At 40.5% G+C, this 19454-nt stretch overlaps 2 protein-coding genes across 3 annotated transcripts; both read right to left on the bottom strand.

Moving 5' to 3' along the window:
• cnot7 (CCR4-NOT transcription complex, subunit 7) lies at positions 1–5306 on the bottom strand. 2 transcript variants are annotated; one of them, XM_067598690.1, is made up of 7 exons: positions 5120–5306; positions 4289–4412; positions 3991–4184; positions 3494–3655; positions 2095–2239; positions 1867–1977; positions 1–1707 (listed from the first exon to the last, which is right to left on the bottom strand). In XM_067598690.1, the coding sequence occupies exons 2-7, from the start codon at positions 4403–4405 to the stop codon at positions 1576–1578; spliced, it is 861 nt and encodes a 286-aa protein (XP_067454791.1). In that variant the 5' UTR covers positions 4406–4412; positions 5120–5306; the 3' UTR covers positions 1–1575. The 2 variants fall into 2 exon arrangements, with proteins under 2 accessions (XP_067454791.1, XP_067454790.1); XM_067598689.1 differs by lacking the exon at positions 5120–5306 and adding an exon at positions 4744–5058.
• Positions 5307–6469: 1163 nt separating this feature from the next.
• mtmr7a (myotubularin related protein 7a) lies at positions 6470–19221 on the bottom strand. The gene is made up of 14 exons (XM_067598694.1): positions 18777–19221; positions 18329–18451; positions 17919–18081; positions 17487–17644; positions 17259–17387; positions 15847–15981; positions 15498–15630; positions 12810–12919; positions 10199–10324; positions 9716–9765; positions 9432–9632; positions 9050–9184; positions 8729–8855; positions 6470–8592 (listed from the first exon to the last, which is right to left on the bottom strand). Exons 1-14 carry the CDS (start codon positions 18798–18800, stop codon positions 8251–8253), a joined length of 1956 nt encoding a protein of 651 aa, XP_067454795.1. The 5' UTR covers positions 18801–19221; the 3' UTR covers positions 6470–8250.
• Between the last annotated feature and the right edge of the window lie 233 nt (positions 19222–19454).

Consider the following 19454-nt stretch of genomic DNA (forward strand, 5'->3'; position numbering starts at 1 on the left):
TTTTATGGTAGAAAAGTTTCAAGCCTTTATTTACAAAAAAATCTAAAAACAATCCTCTTTTATATTGCATATTCTTTTCTTAAACTCTTTTACAGTGTGAGCGATGTTCTGCGGAAAGAAAAAGGTTTCATTTATCAGTATCTGACGCAGAGGGAGGTTAATAAGTTGTGAACCTACACTTCAACACACACCTACGGAAGTTCTGGATACTATTCAACAACACAGCATTTATTCAAACGTTTTAGTACATGCGGCTCTTCTATGCAGCATGAATGAACTGGAAAGCAATACAAGAAAAAATATAAATTGCACAAAAATGTCATTCAAAGGCCCGAACTACAAGTCAAATGAACTCCACCGAAACAAAGAGATGCATTTTAAAATGATTTTTTTCCCCAATGAGTAAAAGGTTTTTTTGTTTTGTTTTTTTTGTTTGCTTTTATTACAACACTAAAACTCTACAAAACCTTAATCTCAATTAAAAAAATGAATATTTACTCCCAACAGAGTAGTTCAGGGTAACCTCATCTTGTCCTACAGCAGGTGAGTTTTTTTTAAAACTTTTTAATTGTTTCTTAAGGTCTGGTGAATTTGATGCTCGGCGCCAAGGTCGTTTAGAGATGTGATGCATCTTTGTTCGTTATGTGCTTGAGTCAATGAAGGCGTTTACAGATACAAATAATCAATGCTTACTTTAGCTGAAGCATTCCTCCATTTGTATGCATCTAAGTACATCCTGTAAATATGCTTGTGTGCAACTATTCTGAGCATTATCATGAATGCCGACAGGAAAACCAACACAACAGAGGAAATGGTGTTCACTTATAAGCAGCTTGTTACCTAGAGGCTTCTAGAGCTTATTTAGGTCATTATAAACATTATCTTTATATGAAAAAACTCAACAAAAAACTCACTGAAAGCTCCCTTTCTCATTATCAGACAAGAAATCCAAGAAATGACCAGGGAAGACCACAACATGTGGCGTCTCAGTGTTGACTGGGGCATCTATTCAGTGTCAGATAACCAGTACAATAAATTAAAGTTTAAAAGATAAGAATGCAGCTAATATTAAGGCTGAGCATGGTGAAAGCGGTTGTTGTGATAGTAAAGATTTACATGTTCACAATGTAAAATGGGAACGTAGAGAAGGCAACAAAGAGGAGAGACACACCAGAAACATTTTCAGCTTTCCATATAAAATCAGGTTAGAGCTTTAAAGTGCAAAACGTTTCTACAGAACATTTTAGGAAAACTAAAATCCCATCTTTTTCAAGCATGTTAAATTTTAACTGAACCAACCAGACAGTCTACGCTGCTTCGTAGGAATAAAACACTAAACCCACACAGGCGCACCACCAGCGTTATGTGTGAGGACAGCTGTGATATTTTTTCGCCTATTGACCATCATAATATTCAGTTGTCTAAGGTGAGCAGAACCTATGAGAAACAGCTTGTTAAACGATGCATGTATGTTTTATGTTCTTCCATTGTTATCATCCAGTCGTCGAAGCTTTGCTTCAGCGCTGCACTGATTGTTGAATGTGAACCGCAGGATGGGAGATTTTCGGAGTGATGTCACGACTGCTGCTTGTTAGCCTCCTCTTCGTAAGCGTTCCCTGTTCCGTTCTGGACGTAGGCGGAGCCGGAGCCGAGCCCGTACAAGTGACCACAGTACTTTGCATCATCGATATGATCCTCAAAGAACATCTGTAGGAAACATAAATAGCGCAGGATGCTGAGAACAGACATTCACATGTTCATTAAATATCACATCATGAAAACAGTCATAATTCATAAGTTTATCCTGAAAAAACATGTTTTACCCATTTTCAGCTGACTGTATATGCAGCGTGGTACGGAGCCTACCTCTCTCATCTTGAAGAAAGCCATGCCTGTAAGTAAAGAGTCGGAGCCGGCTTGATGCTGCGGTCCGATCCTCTCCAGCTCCAGCTGCTCAGCTACTTCCTGCAGTCCGCCCTGAAGACAAAACACCGTCATCCACTCAACATCCACTCTCCAAGTCAGAGTAAAGCCTGAGGGCCACAAATCAGGATGTGAAGATTTAAAAAACTACTGTAATAATTCTCTAAGTACCTTCAGGTTTTTGCAGCTCTTCATGAGGTACTTGACATCATAAATGACCGGAAAGTACAAGCGAAGTATCTCAAAGAAATCCACCTCTTCCTCAGGCAGGTTAGCGTTGGACAGAATCTTGATCAGGTATCCGAAGTCATAGCCACTGCAACACACACACACACAAACACACGTAAATACAATTTCACCGTGTTATCAAAGGGCACACAGCAGCAGGTTTCTTGAGACTTTGTCACATTTTTTGTGACTTTGTCAAGAACTGGCTGACTGGATTCATGCCTGCAGCCGTCAGATACACAACCCTGCTACACACGCAAGGCCAAATAATGCCACTGCATCATCCCAAGAAGATTTTGTGATGAGGAACTGATTTTACAACACTCGACCTACACTGATTCACAACAGACCGATTACAAACAAAAGCAGAAGAGATTAAAACTGAATACAACAAACAACAATGAAAAACAGACAGAAGGATAAAAAAAAATACAATGATAAGACAGTAACACGTAAACAAAAGTAACATGACAGTAAAACCTGTTTGAAAAAGTGTGTTCGAAGTACCTGAACGAGACGACAGTGATGTTTCAAACCTAAGCTTTGCATATTTTCCAAAGCCTGGTTATCTTTAGCCTCAGTTTGCCATGGAGACACAGTGGGAAACTGAGTACGAAATGAAGATGTTAAGCAGCAGATTGTAGTTCACTAGTGACCAATAAGACAATAAATATGTTTGTTAGTGTTGGTACAGAAACTTTAACAGCAAAATTTTAACAGAATGTGTTCATGTTTTAAAACGTTTATGATGAAATAATGTCTTTTTTTCTGCGTAACATCTTACCTCTTACACAAGAAAAGGAAGGTTGGGCAGCAAATCATCATTATAAAACAGTTTAGATAAAATATACAGTTTATTATGCGAGTGATGCTCTGATGTCTGAAAAGAAATTTGATATTTCTCACCTCCTTTTATCTGAATTTGATAGCGCTTTTTTATTATCTAACTGAAGGGTGAAACAGTAGTACCAGCCTGTATACTAAACAATATGCCAGGATGGTTCACGGATATTATGACTCATACACACTAATGTGAATAAGTTAAAATTATTTTCATGTCCTACAGAACAGTCTTATTATGCTGCTACAACTATCACTCATCTGTGTTTCTCATTACCTTTACAGCCAACTGTAAAAACAAGGAGCAAAGAAAAAAAAAAAAAGGTGAAGCACTGGACCAGCTGAACAAAATGAATGAACAAACTTTCAGTCATTTCCTCAATAACGTGGACACAGAGGACATATGAGTCATGTTGCTATGCGTCCGTCTACCAGACAGCAGCCTGAATTCAAACATAACTGGCTGCAATAAAAATAGCTGATGACTTCAAAAGCAGGATACCTGTGGAACGACAGCCACTTGACCCCGTCACAGAGCACCACTCCTGATGTCATCAGCAGCTCGGCAAAGTACAGCGTCTCGATGCCTTCGTCCTCGTGCTTCTTGAACTGAATCCCTGAAGTGGTCAGGAGCTCGATGGAGTCCTGTGCATACATGTCCTCTCTGATGAGAAAGAACAGCACGGACGTCTCATTGTTATCATCACAAATACAAAAGACAATCGAGTCGGAATGAGATCGGTATTTAAGCGTTGTCATTATATATAAATAGCCTGAATGTTGGAAGCTGTACGCAAGAGATCTAAATTCTGGCCACAAACAGTCACTTTTTGTAACTACATCTGTCTCATGTGCGTATGCTGTGAGCAATCTTCAAAAAAAAAAAAAAAACGTTAGCTGCCTGTTAACTGTATATAATGTCAGGATCAAGGGGGCTGATGCATTTGAATGCCACGCGAGAAGACAAAAGAGTGCGAGAGACATGGGAGTTCATCTTACGTGAGGTTAAACTTAAAATTGAACTGCCATGTTGATGTTCCCGGAGGGTATTCCCCTTGTTCATTCATAAACGTGAGGCCCAGCTGGATTATCTTGAGCAAATCCACATTGCAGCGCAGTAACTGGTACTGATAGTCGGCGTTGCTCCTGAACTCTCCGATCGGTCTGGCTACGACACCTGGAAACTCTGTGTCCTGCAAAGAGAAAACACGTCATGCACAAAGGAAACACAGCTCAGCGTCACAGTGAGATGTCTGGCAGTGTTCATCTTCCCCGGTTATGTCAACGTGTCACCCACCATAGCGATGTAGTTGTATTTTCGAATGACATGTCGTATCCTCTTCAGCTCCTCCTCCAGGTTGTTGGCCCACACCTCACATATTCTTTGGCTGTGATCCACAGTAGCTGCGGGCATAGTGCCACTTCAACATGCAAACAGAAAGATGCAAAAAGAAAGGAAACAAAGAAAGCTTCAAGAAAACAGCTTGTTCACAGTCCTACCTTGGCATGCTGACCTGTGACAGGACAAAAGCATTGGACACATGATCCCTGGATATCCAAGAAACCCTGACAAATCATTATAATATAAACTGCAGGACATACAACCTGATCTGGGTATCAAATCACAAAGATCTCAATGTTAGTCTCAGCACTGGGAAGCTAAGTGAATCTCAGGGCGAGTTTGTGCTTCTGTACACCTGGACTTCTGCACTTTAACAGCTAAATGAACAAGTTATATGAAAGCAAACACACAGTGGGAGCAGCAGCTGTTGAAAATATGAAGGACGTGCTCGGCCAGCTGCTGTTAACATTAACGTTAGCTCGTCGCAGCAGCTTTCAGCAGCACTTTGGGCCAGCTAGGTTGATTGTAGCGGCTAGCAGGCTGCACACTTAGCATTAGTTAACGTGGGCAGGACAGGTGTGTTCAGTTTCAGCACACATCTAAAGTAGACACCGGTCTCGACAGATAGACAGGAGTGTGTGCAACCAAGAAAGAGGCGAGTACATAGCAGCACACACACACACACACACACACACACACACACTCACTCACTCTCTCTCTCTCTCTCTCTCTCTCTCTCTCTGCCACTTTGATACTGCAAAGCTGACTGTAGCTTCGGTAACTTACCGTTCCCCAAACCGGGCGGGTGTGTTTTAAGCGTGTACTATCTCAAAACTGTTAGTTTGACCTGCGCTACTGTGTCGGGGGGTTTTCCGCTAACTTTTAAATAGTTTATATTCACTATTGTATCGATGTCAACCTGCGGCTGCCATCATAGCCGAGCCTACAACACGACGTCATCACGTAAAGCAGGAACGTCATGTGCGTATGTATGCGTATGGCACCAACGTCCTGTTTGATCAATGCTCCTATTTCAAAACTTTTGCAAAAATTGAAAGTGAGAGAGGAAAATGGTTAAATTTCACTTTTGTGTCCAAACAAACTGTCACATGTTAGAAATGATCAAAAAGAAAATTTAATTTTCCTAAGAAAAAATGGACCATTTTTCTGGAGCATCACATTTGATCACTATTAGAATTTGGTTTGACTAATAATAGTTACAAACAAAGAAGGATGCATTGTTGATGAAGTAAAATTGCCTTTGTAAGCAGTTAAAACAGAAAGCAGACAGCGGTCTGAACCACAGGGCAGCTCTGCTGGTGCTGGCAGGGCTTTAGGGTCTGGCTCGAAGCCAGTACAGCTGGACAGATGTTCATTAACAACAGGGATGGGGACAGGCTTTGCTGCCATTGACTCAATCTGACTGATAATGTCATAAAATCTGGTACTCGCTAACTTACTCCCAGTCAACACTTCAGAATTTGTTGTAGTTTGTGAATAACAAGTAAATGCAGCTCATTCTGCAACTGTTCAGACATTGTTGCATCTCTCTTGCATGAAGGATTTTGTACAATGACAAAAAGTGAAATAGTGAGGGACACGCCTTGCCAATCTGACAACAATGTGTGTTGGGTCATTCTCAAGATGCCAGACTGTGCAGCTCACAATCTGAGTTTGTTTCAACAAATAGTTGAAAAGCCTAGACTTTACTGTACACTGGGTAAACAAATTCTAGATAACATTTTTTTAAAGTATGGTTTAAACAGTATCTAGCCATGCAGATAGCTTTGGTTTTATTTGCTTAGGGTGTGATATTAGTGAGATTTCTGCAGCCACCCCAATACAAGAGGTGAATGACCTTTCGTTTGTGTTACTCACAGCATTAAGTTGTGTTTTTCCAGGATCAGTGTCCCTGTTTCTCCAGATAATCCACAAAACATAGTTTTTATTAGAACTACTTTCTTCCAAATAAATGGTCCATCAGAAAACTGTTGACAGTGTGTTCTGTGTTGTGTTGACTTGGAGGGACCAGTCTCTGAAATGTATACATCTAAAGTACTGGGCAAATAAAACTAAAGCTATAAAAGCTCAAGAACATAATCAGGAGTTAATAGAACAATTAGACATGGACAGTAATGCATTTATTTATTTTTATTTATTTATTTCACAAGAAAATGACAATTTACACAACTTTGCATTTAGATAAGTTTGACAATTCTGGCTTTTTTTCCACAACAAATAAACCCAGCAATATGAAGCGCTGTCTTTTATACGAGGCTCTATGACCTGACTTTTAAGACGCTCTGATACAAATAAAAACAACATGCATAAAGCAAGATTACAGTAGTCAAAAAATAGTACAAAAATATCTTAACATGCTTTGCTTGATAATTTGTGCATTGTTCATTTGCAATATTGTAGTGGGCATAATTTTATAGACACAGTGATGTTGCTCATTCTGGAGAAAATGGAACAAATATTTAAAAAAAAAAAAAATCAGTCAGTAATCTCCTCCCGTAAGCAACAGTATACTTGTGTTCACATGCTCTGGTCTGCTGGTTCTGTACATCCAATCATTTACTCAGCATATTTATACCAGCAGACAGTGAATTCCCTTTGGTATGAATTTTGGTTTGACGGCAACAAATCTGTTAAAACATTGTTGACATAAATGTCCAAAGTTTCCTTGTCTCCAGTGAAAATTCAAAGCTTATTTTTCACATCCTCTAGTGTTGATATTGTATGATAGGTTGAAATACCCTGGTGTGGACCACAAAGTGCCAAACAACAACTAACCACCGGTTATTGTAGTCCAAAACCCAACTGCGGCCACTGTGGTGTGTTGAGAGAGTTTAATTCAGTCATAATATGTCATTTGGGGTTGAATCATTGCTACATTGTAAGTAGCAATGTCCTGCACTCAGACAGCCTTTGAGTAGCAGCGACCGTACGGAGTGACGGCATTAAAAACCAAGTGTTAGACAAAAGTACCACATCGTCATAGTCTGCTTTTTTTTATCCCTGCAGTTTGTCCATTCGTTGTTTCATCTTTTTCATTGTTTGATCTGTTTGGTTGTGTTCTGATATCCCTCTCTATTAATTCATTTTATAGTCTCTCAGATCAATGCAACTGAGACTGTGTTGATTTGTTCTCTTTGGTGCTTTGCTTTTTGTCTCATGTTGCTTTGAAAACTCGCATATCAAAGTGCTATTTCTGTTCTTTTATTGCTGATTTGAGCTGGGATTGAACTAATAGTAATTCACTTCTGTAGCAGTGTTTCTAACTGTTATTAGGTGGTGTTTAAAAGGTGTTTAAAGTATAATGTCAAATGCCTAATGAGTAAATGAACTCTATGAAAGACCACAATAAAAAGCAGACACACACTAAAATGACTCACAATTAATCTGATGAGATGAGTTCATGCACCCACTTTACATGTGCACTGACTTATTCAGAATTGTTATTAACTTGCTCCTAACTCATGTAAATTAATTTTAATTGATTTTTCAATAGAATGTTACCACACTATTAAACTGATTACTGTGGCCCAGGATGCATTTCACCATTTTTTAACTGTCTGTATGCAGGGTTTTGGATTAATTTAACTGTCAACAACAGAGACGACAATGAATCATATTCGGTTCTTCAATTACTTTTAGAACCTTAAATCCTTTCAACTGGGTACAAACTAAAATGTGGTCAGCAATAAACAGCTTTTAACTAGTATATGTGACAACAGGGAGTGTCCGCCACACCACATGCAAACAAAAGTGCAAGTCAGTTGTGTAACCCGAATAAGACTTTTCTCTGGAGTTAGCCAATAGCCGGGTTACTTGGTGCATGTAAAGGTAGTGTTTGTTCAGTGGCCCTGCGGTGCGGGTCATCTGGGGGCTGTTGCACCTAATGCTACATTTGCTTAGGCAGCAGAGTAGGCGGCCTCGTCAGAGTCCGGATCCCTGGTGCTGTCCTCACTGAGGGGTGAACGGCAGCTCAGGTCTGCAATCCCAGACTCCGGGTCGCTGCTGTTGGAGTGGTTGGAGTCGGATGTTTTGTTCAAGTCCTGGGGGAAGAGGATCAGGCTGCCCTCTGGTGCTTTTGGCTGACAGGGGCTGCTGGTGATGAGGCCCCCGGTGTAGTCCTGAGGGGTGTTGGCCAGACCCAGGTCATTACCGAGAGCCCACGCTGTGGGGCTTTTATCAAAAGTGGTTGCTTTCTGGGCGACACTCCAACCCTGCTCCTGCTCCAGTTTAGCGATTTTCTATTGATAATGTAAAATCAGTTAAGCATTAACACTGCAGTCGTCTTTTAAACAGGAAAAACACTGCAGGAGTTATTCTTACTCATACTTTAAGAGTCTCTGTTACAATATTAATATTCTTTCAGTCTTGTCCTACCTGTTTATGTGAGGCCAACTGCTCCTGTAACTGCTGCGTCTCCTCTTGGATGGCCCTCACGTAATCCTGTACAGACTGTCGAGGATGCATCCCGCGGTCAAAACGGTTGTACAGCCCTCTCCAAAATCTGCACAACAATGCAGCAAGAATGTTTCAACTCTGAAATGAACACACCTCAAACCCTGGTTCTTTCCTTAGTTTCATTTATAGATTAGATCTACTTTTTCACAAAGGAGTCTGATAACTCAGGAAATATATTGTACGTGTGTAACAGACTTCAAAGGCAGTTGTATGTTTCTGTTGTCGTTTGTGTGAACATACTTAAAACAGTAGGGGGCAGTAGATGGCCGGAGGAGCCCCTGAGTCTGGCTGTGGTCTGGTCTATACAGAGGGTTGATGTAGTCCTCACGGTTCGTCCACAGATAACTCCACAGAGAGTGAGTCCTTTCACGTAACCTGTATGAATGTCAAGTGGCAGTCAAGAGATAAAGATAAGGAAATATAAAATATAAAAAAACATCTGATGAAAGAAACTGATTTAGAATAATCTATTTGCTTTTGTTTCAATGATATAAAGTTGTCTTTCCTTGCAGAAGTAATGTTATATACTACTGGCTCTGAATCTTCTCTCGGAGTTGTGGCATACTTGTCTGCGCTGTGAAAAGGAAAAGAAACTGATGGTGGCTGCAGGTGTAAATCTCACCCCAGCTCTATCCTTTCCCGCTGGTTGTTGCCAATGAAGTTACCATACTGGCAGGAGTAGATGTGGCTGTGAATTGTGATGAGGAACCTCTCATTGAACTCAAAGGCACAGGGGAACTGCTCCATCAGCTGCCACATGCACTCCAGGAACTGATCGATGATGGGAGACACCTCTTTAGGGTCTCCGACCAGGTGGTTGCATCTGGAGAAGAGGTGAGGACAGTTAGATCAAAACAAAACATCTAAAATCATAGATGCTATGAGAATAATGTTTCAGAGTCAAACCTGTGAGAGAACTTGTGTCCAAATGAGACCCAGTCTTTCTCGATGAGAACCTGAGTGCAGAAAAAGACATTCATACACTAAAACAGAGGTATGATTATAGTTTTGGGAATTTTAAACTTGTGATTAAAAGGTTCAGACATGATGCACAGTTAATCCCTGAAGAACATCTGAACCTCTTCACCCCCTGTATGGGGTCATTTTCCTCTGACTTCAGGGTCCATTCCCAAAAGCAGGCAACTCTATTAAATTTATTTTCCACAGTGGCTCTTGGAGGATTCCAAGTTAGCCTGAGCAAATCCTTCAGATCAAAGAAACAAGCATCGTGAGCCCAGCATGCACTACCATCAGCTAAAGCCAGAATGTAACTAGATATATTAATATGATACAGAGTGTACCAGAGGGGTGTGTGACATTCACAGTGCTACTTCAGAGATGTAATCCTACACTGCAACATAAACACAAAGGCAAAGGTTCAGTATCTACCATCAGTCCTCTGAGGGTCCTGTAGTAGGGATCCAGCAGCACGCAGGCCACCGAACACACCTGAGCAGTACGGTCCCAACCATCTGAACAGTGAACCAGGACGCTGACACCCTCCTCTGCGACAGCCTGCACACACCCACAGCAAATACAGTCAGAGTGTTACAGCACACTCAGGGTTTTGAAAGTAGGTAACTGCTGGATTAGAGCTGCTACAATTAGTTGATTAATCAATTAGTTGATCAACGGAAAATTAATCAGCAACTATTTTGGTAATTGAATTGAATAATCGTTTTAATCATTTTTTTTAAGGAAAAATGACAAATATTTGCAGGTTGCAGCTTCTCAAATGTGAGGATTTTAAGCTTTTTTGTGTCATACATGATGGTAATCTGAATATCTTTGGATTTTGGACTGTTGATCAGACAAAACATAAATTCTCAACCAAATGTGAGACATCACCTTGGGCTTTAAGAAATTAATGGGAATTTCCACTATTTTCTGTCTTTTTATTGACAAAAACGATTAATCAAGAAAATAATTGCCAGATTAATTGATTATATAAATAACTGTTAGTCGTGGCCCTCTGCTGGATAGCTAAACACACAGTGTAGTCAAAGAACAAATATATGGAGATTGAGATGAAGATATTTGGTAGATGAAGATTTCTAATGACACAAATGTCATTTTTTCATGTCCTAGAGGTAACAAAAATTGGAATAAACCAAGTAAACTGAGTAGGTCTTTCTAAAACTCATAACAAAATTGTCACCAACGAATGTGGTATATGCTTCTCTCATGGATTTTATAATGCCAGTGCAACATTGCTTTGTTCCACTTTGACTCCAACACTAAAATACGGTAAGACAATTAGATTTATGGTTGTAAAAGGATGTAATTTTTTTCCTCCTGCTATTAAACTCAATCGTAGTTTCATTGGAAATATCTCAACATAAAAACAACATATTTAGGTTATTTGCCATTAATGTTACAGTGGATGTAATAATGTTACAGTGGATTTCTCTTCTCAAACATGATGCCAATTTTGCTTCCTCAAGCTTTTCAGAAACATTGTTTCCAAAACCTCAAGGCCATAATGACAAAAGCTCAGGTACACTGCCTTACTTTAGACCTGCTAAAGGACCGGAGGCTGAACACTGGCTCAGAAGAGATTAACAGATCTGAGATTATAATAGCATAAATTATTAAACTGAGAAGATATACCACATTTGCAACTATAAAAAGCTCAGCAGTAGACCTGAAGGTGCTGCTGACAACATTAAGACTAGACAGACTTTTATTGTGATGTCGTTGTCGTAGGACTGTTTCAAGTTCCTTATCAGTTTTTATGTGAGTTGCACAAAGATTTTTCATTATCAGTTTGTTTGACATGGCAATGAAGTGTACTAAACCTATTTTGGAGAAGTCTGACTCAGTCGGTTATCAGTAATTAAAAGCTCTCTGGTAAACAGCAGCTTTGAAAAGGAGAAACCATCAGTTACCAGAGAAATTTATGTTCCTTGATTTGTACCTTTAAAAAAGCATTCAGCCCTTCCAGTCAGCCTGCATACAAACCCTCCCTGTCTGTTGGACTGACTGACCCTAACGACAGCCATTCCCCAACCATAACCATGTACAACCTTAAAGTTCCCCTCTGCTCAAAAATGTGTTTTTCTTCTTGTTCCTTCAGTTGGATGTTTGAGCTTCACTGTGCAGAATGATGTACATGCAGAGTTTGTTTTCACATTCATCTGCTGAAGGGGAAAAGTTTCTCTGTGCTCATCTTAAATCAGAGTTTAAGGCGTATACATACAAGTGTGATTTGTGACATCACAAGTTTGGTGCCGATCAGTCCAGTATTCAACTTACACAAGTGTGAAGTGGAAATTTGAAGCCTCCATTGCACAAACACTGAGAATGAACTTTACAGTGAAGTAGGAGACATTTTCTGTCTAGTAGTATTTTATTGGTGGAGCCTGAGAGCAAGTACTGTCTTTGAGGTGCAATGTATAAGCTAAAGGTCCTCTGAATAAGCAGTGACAGTTTTATATACGATACGTGACCCAGCGTGACGGTGACCTGGATAACTCGAAGTGACAGTAATATTTAGGAAAGAGTAGAATCAAATTCCTATTTATTGACTAAACATGGTTTAATAAACAGCATAGAGTATAATTAGTAGAAGATCATTTCTGTTAAAAAACAACCTATCAAGTATCTGACACAGATACCTACCTTGATGAAGGAAATAAAGTGAAGGTGAAACTGTTTTAGAGATTTTTGCTGATCAAACTTAATATTCATCTTGGAGGCTGTAGTTTGTGGTGCTGTTGAAAATTGTATTGCGTTGTACTGAGAAGTGTTTCAAATATTTTGTCCACCCCACTTATATTTAGGTTGGCAGACGAAAGAATTTGTTAAAGGACTGTTGTATGAGACTGAATTTGTTTTTATTGAGGTGTACCTAATAATTGGCAACTTAGTGTCAACAGTACAGACAGACAATATCTCACACATTTGCACACAAGCTACAACACACACACACACACACACACCTAAGCTAATATTGAGTGCAGTGGTGAAGCAGACAGCAGGGATTAACCTCCAGACTGACCTTGGCGATGAAGATGCCTGCATCCAAAACAGCTTTGATGTGCTTCAGCCAGCCTGAGCTCTCCAGACCCTCCAGGAAGTCAGACATGGAGGGGGAACGCAGCTCGCACACTGTAACCACAACACAGCTGTCTCACTGGCAGGAAACATGGAGCATACCTGATCACTAGACTTTATTAAACCTCATATTCACAATACAGACATGAATTTTTAAGGAATCTGTGCATGGCATGAGAAAATATGGGACGGTATATTGTTTTTCAGAGCAGATTTCCTTTAACTTCTCATGTGATGGTTAAATTTGACCCCAGTCAATGTTTTTAGCCAGGCTAGCAGTGTGGCTCGAAGGATAGCAGTGTCAGTCTGTCGGTCAGTCCAACACTTTGGTCCAGACTGAACTATCTCAACAACTGCTAAATGGATTACCATAAAATTCTGTAGAGATACTCACAGTTCCCACATGATATATCCCAATGATCCACTAACTGCTCCGCTAGTGCCATCACAAGGCTGATATTTGTAGTTTTGAGTGAAATGTCTTGACAACAGTTGGGTGGATTGCTATGATATTTGGTGCATACATTTTAGACCTAACGGGATCTAACAGGTCCAAAGCAACATTTTCAGGTATGTTTACATGCTGTTTAATGTGCTGCAGCTGAGCTGCTAATTAGCTATCTAGCTTGCTAACCGATGTTAGCAGTGTACTTTTCCCCGCTGAATGTTTGTTTGTTGGTTCATTCAAAAAGCTAAAAAAAAAAAAAGATCCACAGTTTTATAGCCCTGTTTTACAGCCCCTTCTTTTCCCATGATTGTGTGTGGGAAAATTGCTTTTTGGGCCCAAGGCAGACCTGGAAGTTGTAATGCCACAGTTTGGCCACTATGTCAAATTGGCTTTAAAGCCTGGTGCACTTCCCGGGGGCTTGGTCCTGACTTTTGTGTTGTGTAGCAGGGTACTATCAGGCTCAGTGTGACCATCTGCTCTGCCTGTGATCATACCCACATTATTGCTCTATGAAAGATTGGATTTTCTGTATCGAAATAAGGTCTCTGGCCACGTTAGTGGATGACAGAAATGTATTTCATCAGAATAATGCAAAACTAGGGAGCATCATGAAATCAAACAATTTAAAATAGAAGTTTTTCACTTTTGGCTTGTTCTTTTTTTCTCAAAGGAGAACACAGGACAAGTGATTTACAGAGCAGATATGTATTCTGTAGTACACAAAAAAGGAAGTTTAATATTGGTTGGACTTCAATTGTAATAACTTTGATAATCCTTTAACTTTTCCTTGAGCGCCACCATCAGGTCACATGTTCTATTTTTTTTCCTCCAACACTGGTTTATGACAAAATACCTGTAAAACTAACGGCTTTCCCATCAGCCTCAGCTGTAATTTGTGTTTAGTGCTAATTAGCAAACATTAGCATGATAACATGCTAAAATAAGATGGCATACATTATACATACAGTAATACCTGCTAAACATAAGGATATTTGACAGCATTGTCATTGTGATGTCAGCATGTAGCTTAAAAGACCAGTGTGCCTTAGTACAGCCTCATAGAGCGGCTAGATTGGCTGTAGACTCTCAGTCTTTTGAGTGTATTTTTTAAAATATGAATGTAAGACAAAGCCATGCCCAAACATAACAAAGTCAAGATAGAAAATTAAATCCAGATCAATTTCTGCACCATAAGGCTTACTGCACAGTTTGTTTGTCTTGTAAAACTGAATCTAAAATTTATTTTCCTTTCTTCAGGGTTCAATATAAATATTTGTAAGTTCACTGAGGGACAGAGTGACATGAACCCGTCTTTCCACAGCTGATATCTTATTTGCCGAGGACAATTTATCACATTAGCAATCACAATTCAGATACACTATTAGATAACTAAGAAAACACCTGCTCACTCCTCACTCATTGAGGTGACAAAGTGTTTTTTGCTGACACCACATCAGTGTGCTGACCTGTAAGTGTGCTCTGTGGCCACTGATAGGAGAGAGAGCAGGTGAACAAGTTCATTCAACCTTTGGTTTTATAACACTTAGGAGAGCGGAGAGCTCCACTTAAAAGAAATGTTTGAGCTAATGCTGCCATGCGGGGGGTCTTCAAAATTTTATTGAAGCGTGCAATCGGATAGAGAAAGTCTGGCAGTCTCTTAAGTTAAAGTGCTGTCTCCAGCATTTAAATACTTCCCCTGCGCTGCCGGGGGGCAAAGAGTTATCACAACTAAAGAACAGCTATAATTTTTCAGACTTGAAATCACATCATTCTCACGCCCTCAGTCTCTCTTTGGGGGATTAGGTCCCGGATTGTCCACTCCAGGAAACCAAAATAGCTCCGAAATAAAATCCAGATGGATTCAAAGTCTTTCTAGGAGCACCCCTGTACAATACCCAGAAATTCTCCTGTGGGCTCATTTGAGGCCTGATTGCAGCACAGTCCAGCCTGCATGAGTGCATAAGAAAGCCACAGGGGCATCGAGCTGTCCTGCTCTGCTGTAGTAATGTGAAGAAGCAGCAGATTTAAACAGACGACGGCAGAAAATATACATTTTGTTCCACAAACATTGATGTGGTGAAACGTTTCTGACGCAGTGATGAATGTGCTGCTACGGCATCTAGATTGTTTCAACAATAAATAAAGTCAGTGTGAGAAATCATTTCAGGAAGACATGATAATTACCCTCTAGCATTTTCTGTTGGCTGTTTCTCATGACATGGATGTTCTCGATGCCGATGAACTGGAATTTAATGTTGGAGTAGTTGTCTTCATTTTCGTAGCCTTTTCCTGCAGCTCGGTTTGCAATTGCATTCAACTGGGAAAGAAATCAGAAAAGTGTTTTAGACAAATGTCCATTATATAATATTGATCAAGGTTCAGCTAGTACAGAGCCAGCATGTTTTATAGTCTTTTGCTGTGAGCACATCCAGCTGGCAAAACCCTGCAGAGAAAATAAAGCCCACCTGAACATACAGCACATTACTGTAAGATTGTATTTTCGCAGGCCGTTCCTTAAGCACAGAGGGCTCACCTTGGGCCTGGTGTCCACAACATACATGAAGTCACTGCGGGGATTGGACCTCAAGATGGCCTCCAGCATCTGTTCATCCTCCAGGCAGCGAGCGCTGAAACCTGACAGGGGCTGGCTGCTACGGCAGATGGCAGCCTGAGAGGAGGCAAGAGGAAGTCAGGCTTCATACGGGGATGTTTACTCACCTGACGGTTACAGGAAGTTGGTTTTACTTTGCACAGACATTTAGGACAAGAAATTCCAAAATGTGAGAAACAGGGTTGGGGCAAATTCACAGTACTTTTTCTTGACTTGTATGCTCAAATTTATAAACTTCCAACTTTCTCATATCTCCATTTAGTAGCCACAAGGGATCGGGACAAGGATTGTTGTGCGATTCCCCCTTTAGGCTGATGAACTAGAATGGAGCCCCTTGTATGATCCGAGCTCCACATACACACACATTGTACCCTCAACCCTGGGAAGCTGACCTCACACACATAAAGCACTCCCAACTGTCCAGTCAGGAATTGATAGCATGAATGTTGAATATTCAGGCTTTCACAAATAAGAATAATTGCAGCGAGGTTGTAGAAGCTAGGAATGATTTATGCTTTGATTGAATGAAATAACATCTATCTTGCTCTCTCTCTTCAAACATACTACCCTGTACCTCGGCTGTGTTGTAGCTGAAGTACGTTATTGGAAGGGAACTCTTAACCATCAGTATGAGTGGGTGAATCTCTGCTGAACAGGGACAAAGTTTAACCATGTTTAGAGAACACATTTATTGAGAACATTATGTTATACTTCAGACGACAGCCTAAAAAAAACAACAGAGATTGCAGAATAGACCGTTCTCACACCAAGCTAAATTATACACCAAATACAGAATCTGGTGCTACTCTGGTGCCATCAGAGCATCATTGATTTGACTTTTTTCAATTTCAGGATCAGTGTCTATAATAGATGTTCAGCTTGTATGTTTATTTCAACTGCTTTCAAGCTCCAAGATAGTACAAGACCTTTAATGTTTACTTTAGGCGTTTCAGGCCTTCAAAACTCGCTTTCCAGCTCGCATTCTTCGCAGAACAAAACTTCTAGCTGCTTGAAGATGAAGGTAATGTCGAGGATGACCAACAAATGACACAAGCTAACTCAGCAACAAAAAGTTGCTAAGAAAACCAAGAAAAAAAAAAAGTATAATCATCATGTCATTGCATCTTAATACATTATTTCTTATGTAGATTAGGCTTCCCTCTAAAAGCTTCCTTCTGTTCTAGGATTGGTTCCGTCAGTATAGTTATAATACCTACTAGTTGCAGACAAATGTTGAGAAACATCACTGACACTTCATCCCCCTTGAATTAATATGAGTGGTCATATATGAGTCACACAAAAAAGTACATACAAAAAGTATGCAGTCAACTTACATGATTTTCTTTGGAGTAGTACGACAGAGTAGGAAACCTGCCTCTGCTTCGGAATTTGGAGCTCCCCACGATGACCGGAGGCGTGGCCGAATCAGGTACAAACAGGTCAGCGGGGTAAGTGTCACTCACCTTTGAAAATAAAAAAAACAAAACAAAAAGGCTAAGCAACTGTGATTGTCCATATTAGGATAAAATCATACGACTGGTCTTAGATGATGGCTCACTGACCTTGTAGTGATGGTTGACCGGGGAGAGTTTCCACAGGGAGTTGGGGAGTCCCATTCTGCTGTAGTCAGCTTTGAGGTCCAAGAAGTCCCATTCCTGCAGTCTCTCCCCCTCATCGACGTTAGGCTTATAGGAGAAGCAATACAGCTCCTCGTAACTCTCTGTAAGACACAATACAGGCAGGTACATTTGAAGAGGAATATCTACAACTTTTATTAACTTGAGGGAAACAGAGGAGTCTGAACTATCGTTGATTTTGAAGCCGATATTTCTGAGTAAACGATTTCTCCTAATATGATAATATATGAGTTGATTATTCTGGAGGATCCAACACTGATACTGACATAGCTGTAAAATAGCAGATAAAAGACAACCTTAAATTAAAACAAAAACATCACCAAATCAATCCTTTGCTGACATCATAACGCAATTCACCTGGCTGGGAGAGCCGCTGCAGGGACAGGTGAACATCGTGGCATTCCTGCTCTCGAGGAATGACAAAGTGAAGAACTTGGAAGTTTTTGCAGTGAATGATCAGAGGACATCCTGAGGTTGTGGCAGCTTGTTTCTCCACACTGTAAACCAAACTGTGGAGCACCTGATAAGATAAAAGGAAGGCAAATATAGAGATTTTTATGGCATGTTTTTATTTTGTAAACACATTGTACAGCATGATGCATGAAAGCACTCAGTGGTGTTAAGAGTTTGGACAGAGTAAAACTCTACACAGTTTGTGCCTTGTGCTGTATTTGAGGGCTTTCGTTGCTGTGCCACATGCCAGCACAGCACTGAACAACAAACTGAATCTTTTTTTCAATCCTTCGCTGCATCCAGCTGGTGCCTACCCATGTCTCATTGCGCACTCCAGCCTCATTCTCTACAAAGATGGTGTGTGTGGCTGTCAGGTAGAGGATGCCCACTCTACTTCTTCTGGGGGAGACCCTGTCCAGCAGCTTCACATTCTCCACCTGGAGGAGGGAGAGAAAAAAACAAAATCAAACAGCCTCATCCTCAACACACGAACACCTACTCTTATGGCCCTGAAACAGCTGTACACATGTGTAAACTGCACTGAAACACCAACACACTCAGATGTGGCTGATAGCAGCAGGAGGACTCTGCTGCCTACGTGGCCAAAATGGAACACGCCTTTAAATTGGGCCTATATGTTTGCTTAATTATCTTAATTAAAACTCGGCAGTAACTGTGAGTGCACATGGCGGTTTGTGTTCAAATGTCACTGGAGGTACAATGCGGAAATGTAAAAATCACTGCAATCAGATCCGCGGTTACCTTCGGTAGTCGGATGTGCTCCATCAGCAGCTGAGAGAAGAGCCGCAGCTTCCTGCGACCACTGAGCCTGACACACTACTACTACTGACGGTGCATTAAGACCACAGTAGTTTAGCAATATGCTGTAGTTTATCTTAAATGGTTGAGATTGTTCGTCAGTGCTACTCAGGTAAACTCTGCCATTATATTGCCTGTGCTGGCGTCAACAGAGCTGCACCGCTGGGTCCTAAAGCCCGCCAAGTACAGAACTGAGGCCTTGATCAAAAGGTTAATGAGCATTTTAGGACGTGACCGAAGCTTCTGAATGTTCAAGACATCTACTGAACTCAAATCACTTAAGAGGAAAACTTGTCAAACTGCACGTGTCCAGCTAATTACATATAATGGCCAAATAATTGGTTTATTGCTAAATAATGTAGCCTAAGTTTGAACTGATGGTGAGTGAACAGTAAAAGCTGCATTAGGAATGGTTTACAACTATCAAATCAAAAAACTATTTTCACCTGGGATGACAGGTGAATATAGTTACTGGGCTGGATAGACCCTGAGCTAACAGACCATTATGATTGTTTTTCTAAGAGCCAATCATTGTTGGAGGCCAGATACTGCACCACATCAAATACAACATAGATGTCTTCAGTAGAAGACATCTGTCTTCAGTAGAAGACATCTATGCTA

Source organism: Thunnus thynnus, chromosome 9 (assembly GCF_963924715.1).
Source record: "Thunnus thynnus chromosome 9, fThuThy2.1, whole genome shotgun sequence".
Taxonomy (NCBI): domain Eukaryota; kingdom Metazoa; phylum Chordata; class Actinopteri; order Scombriformes; family Scombridae; genus Thunnus; species Thunnus thynnus.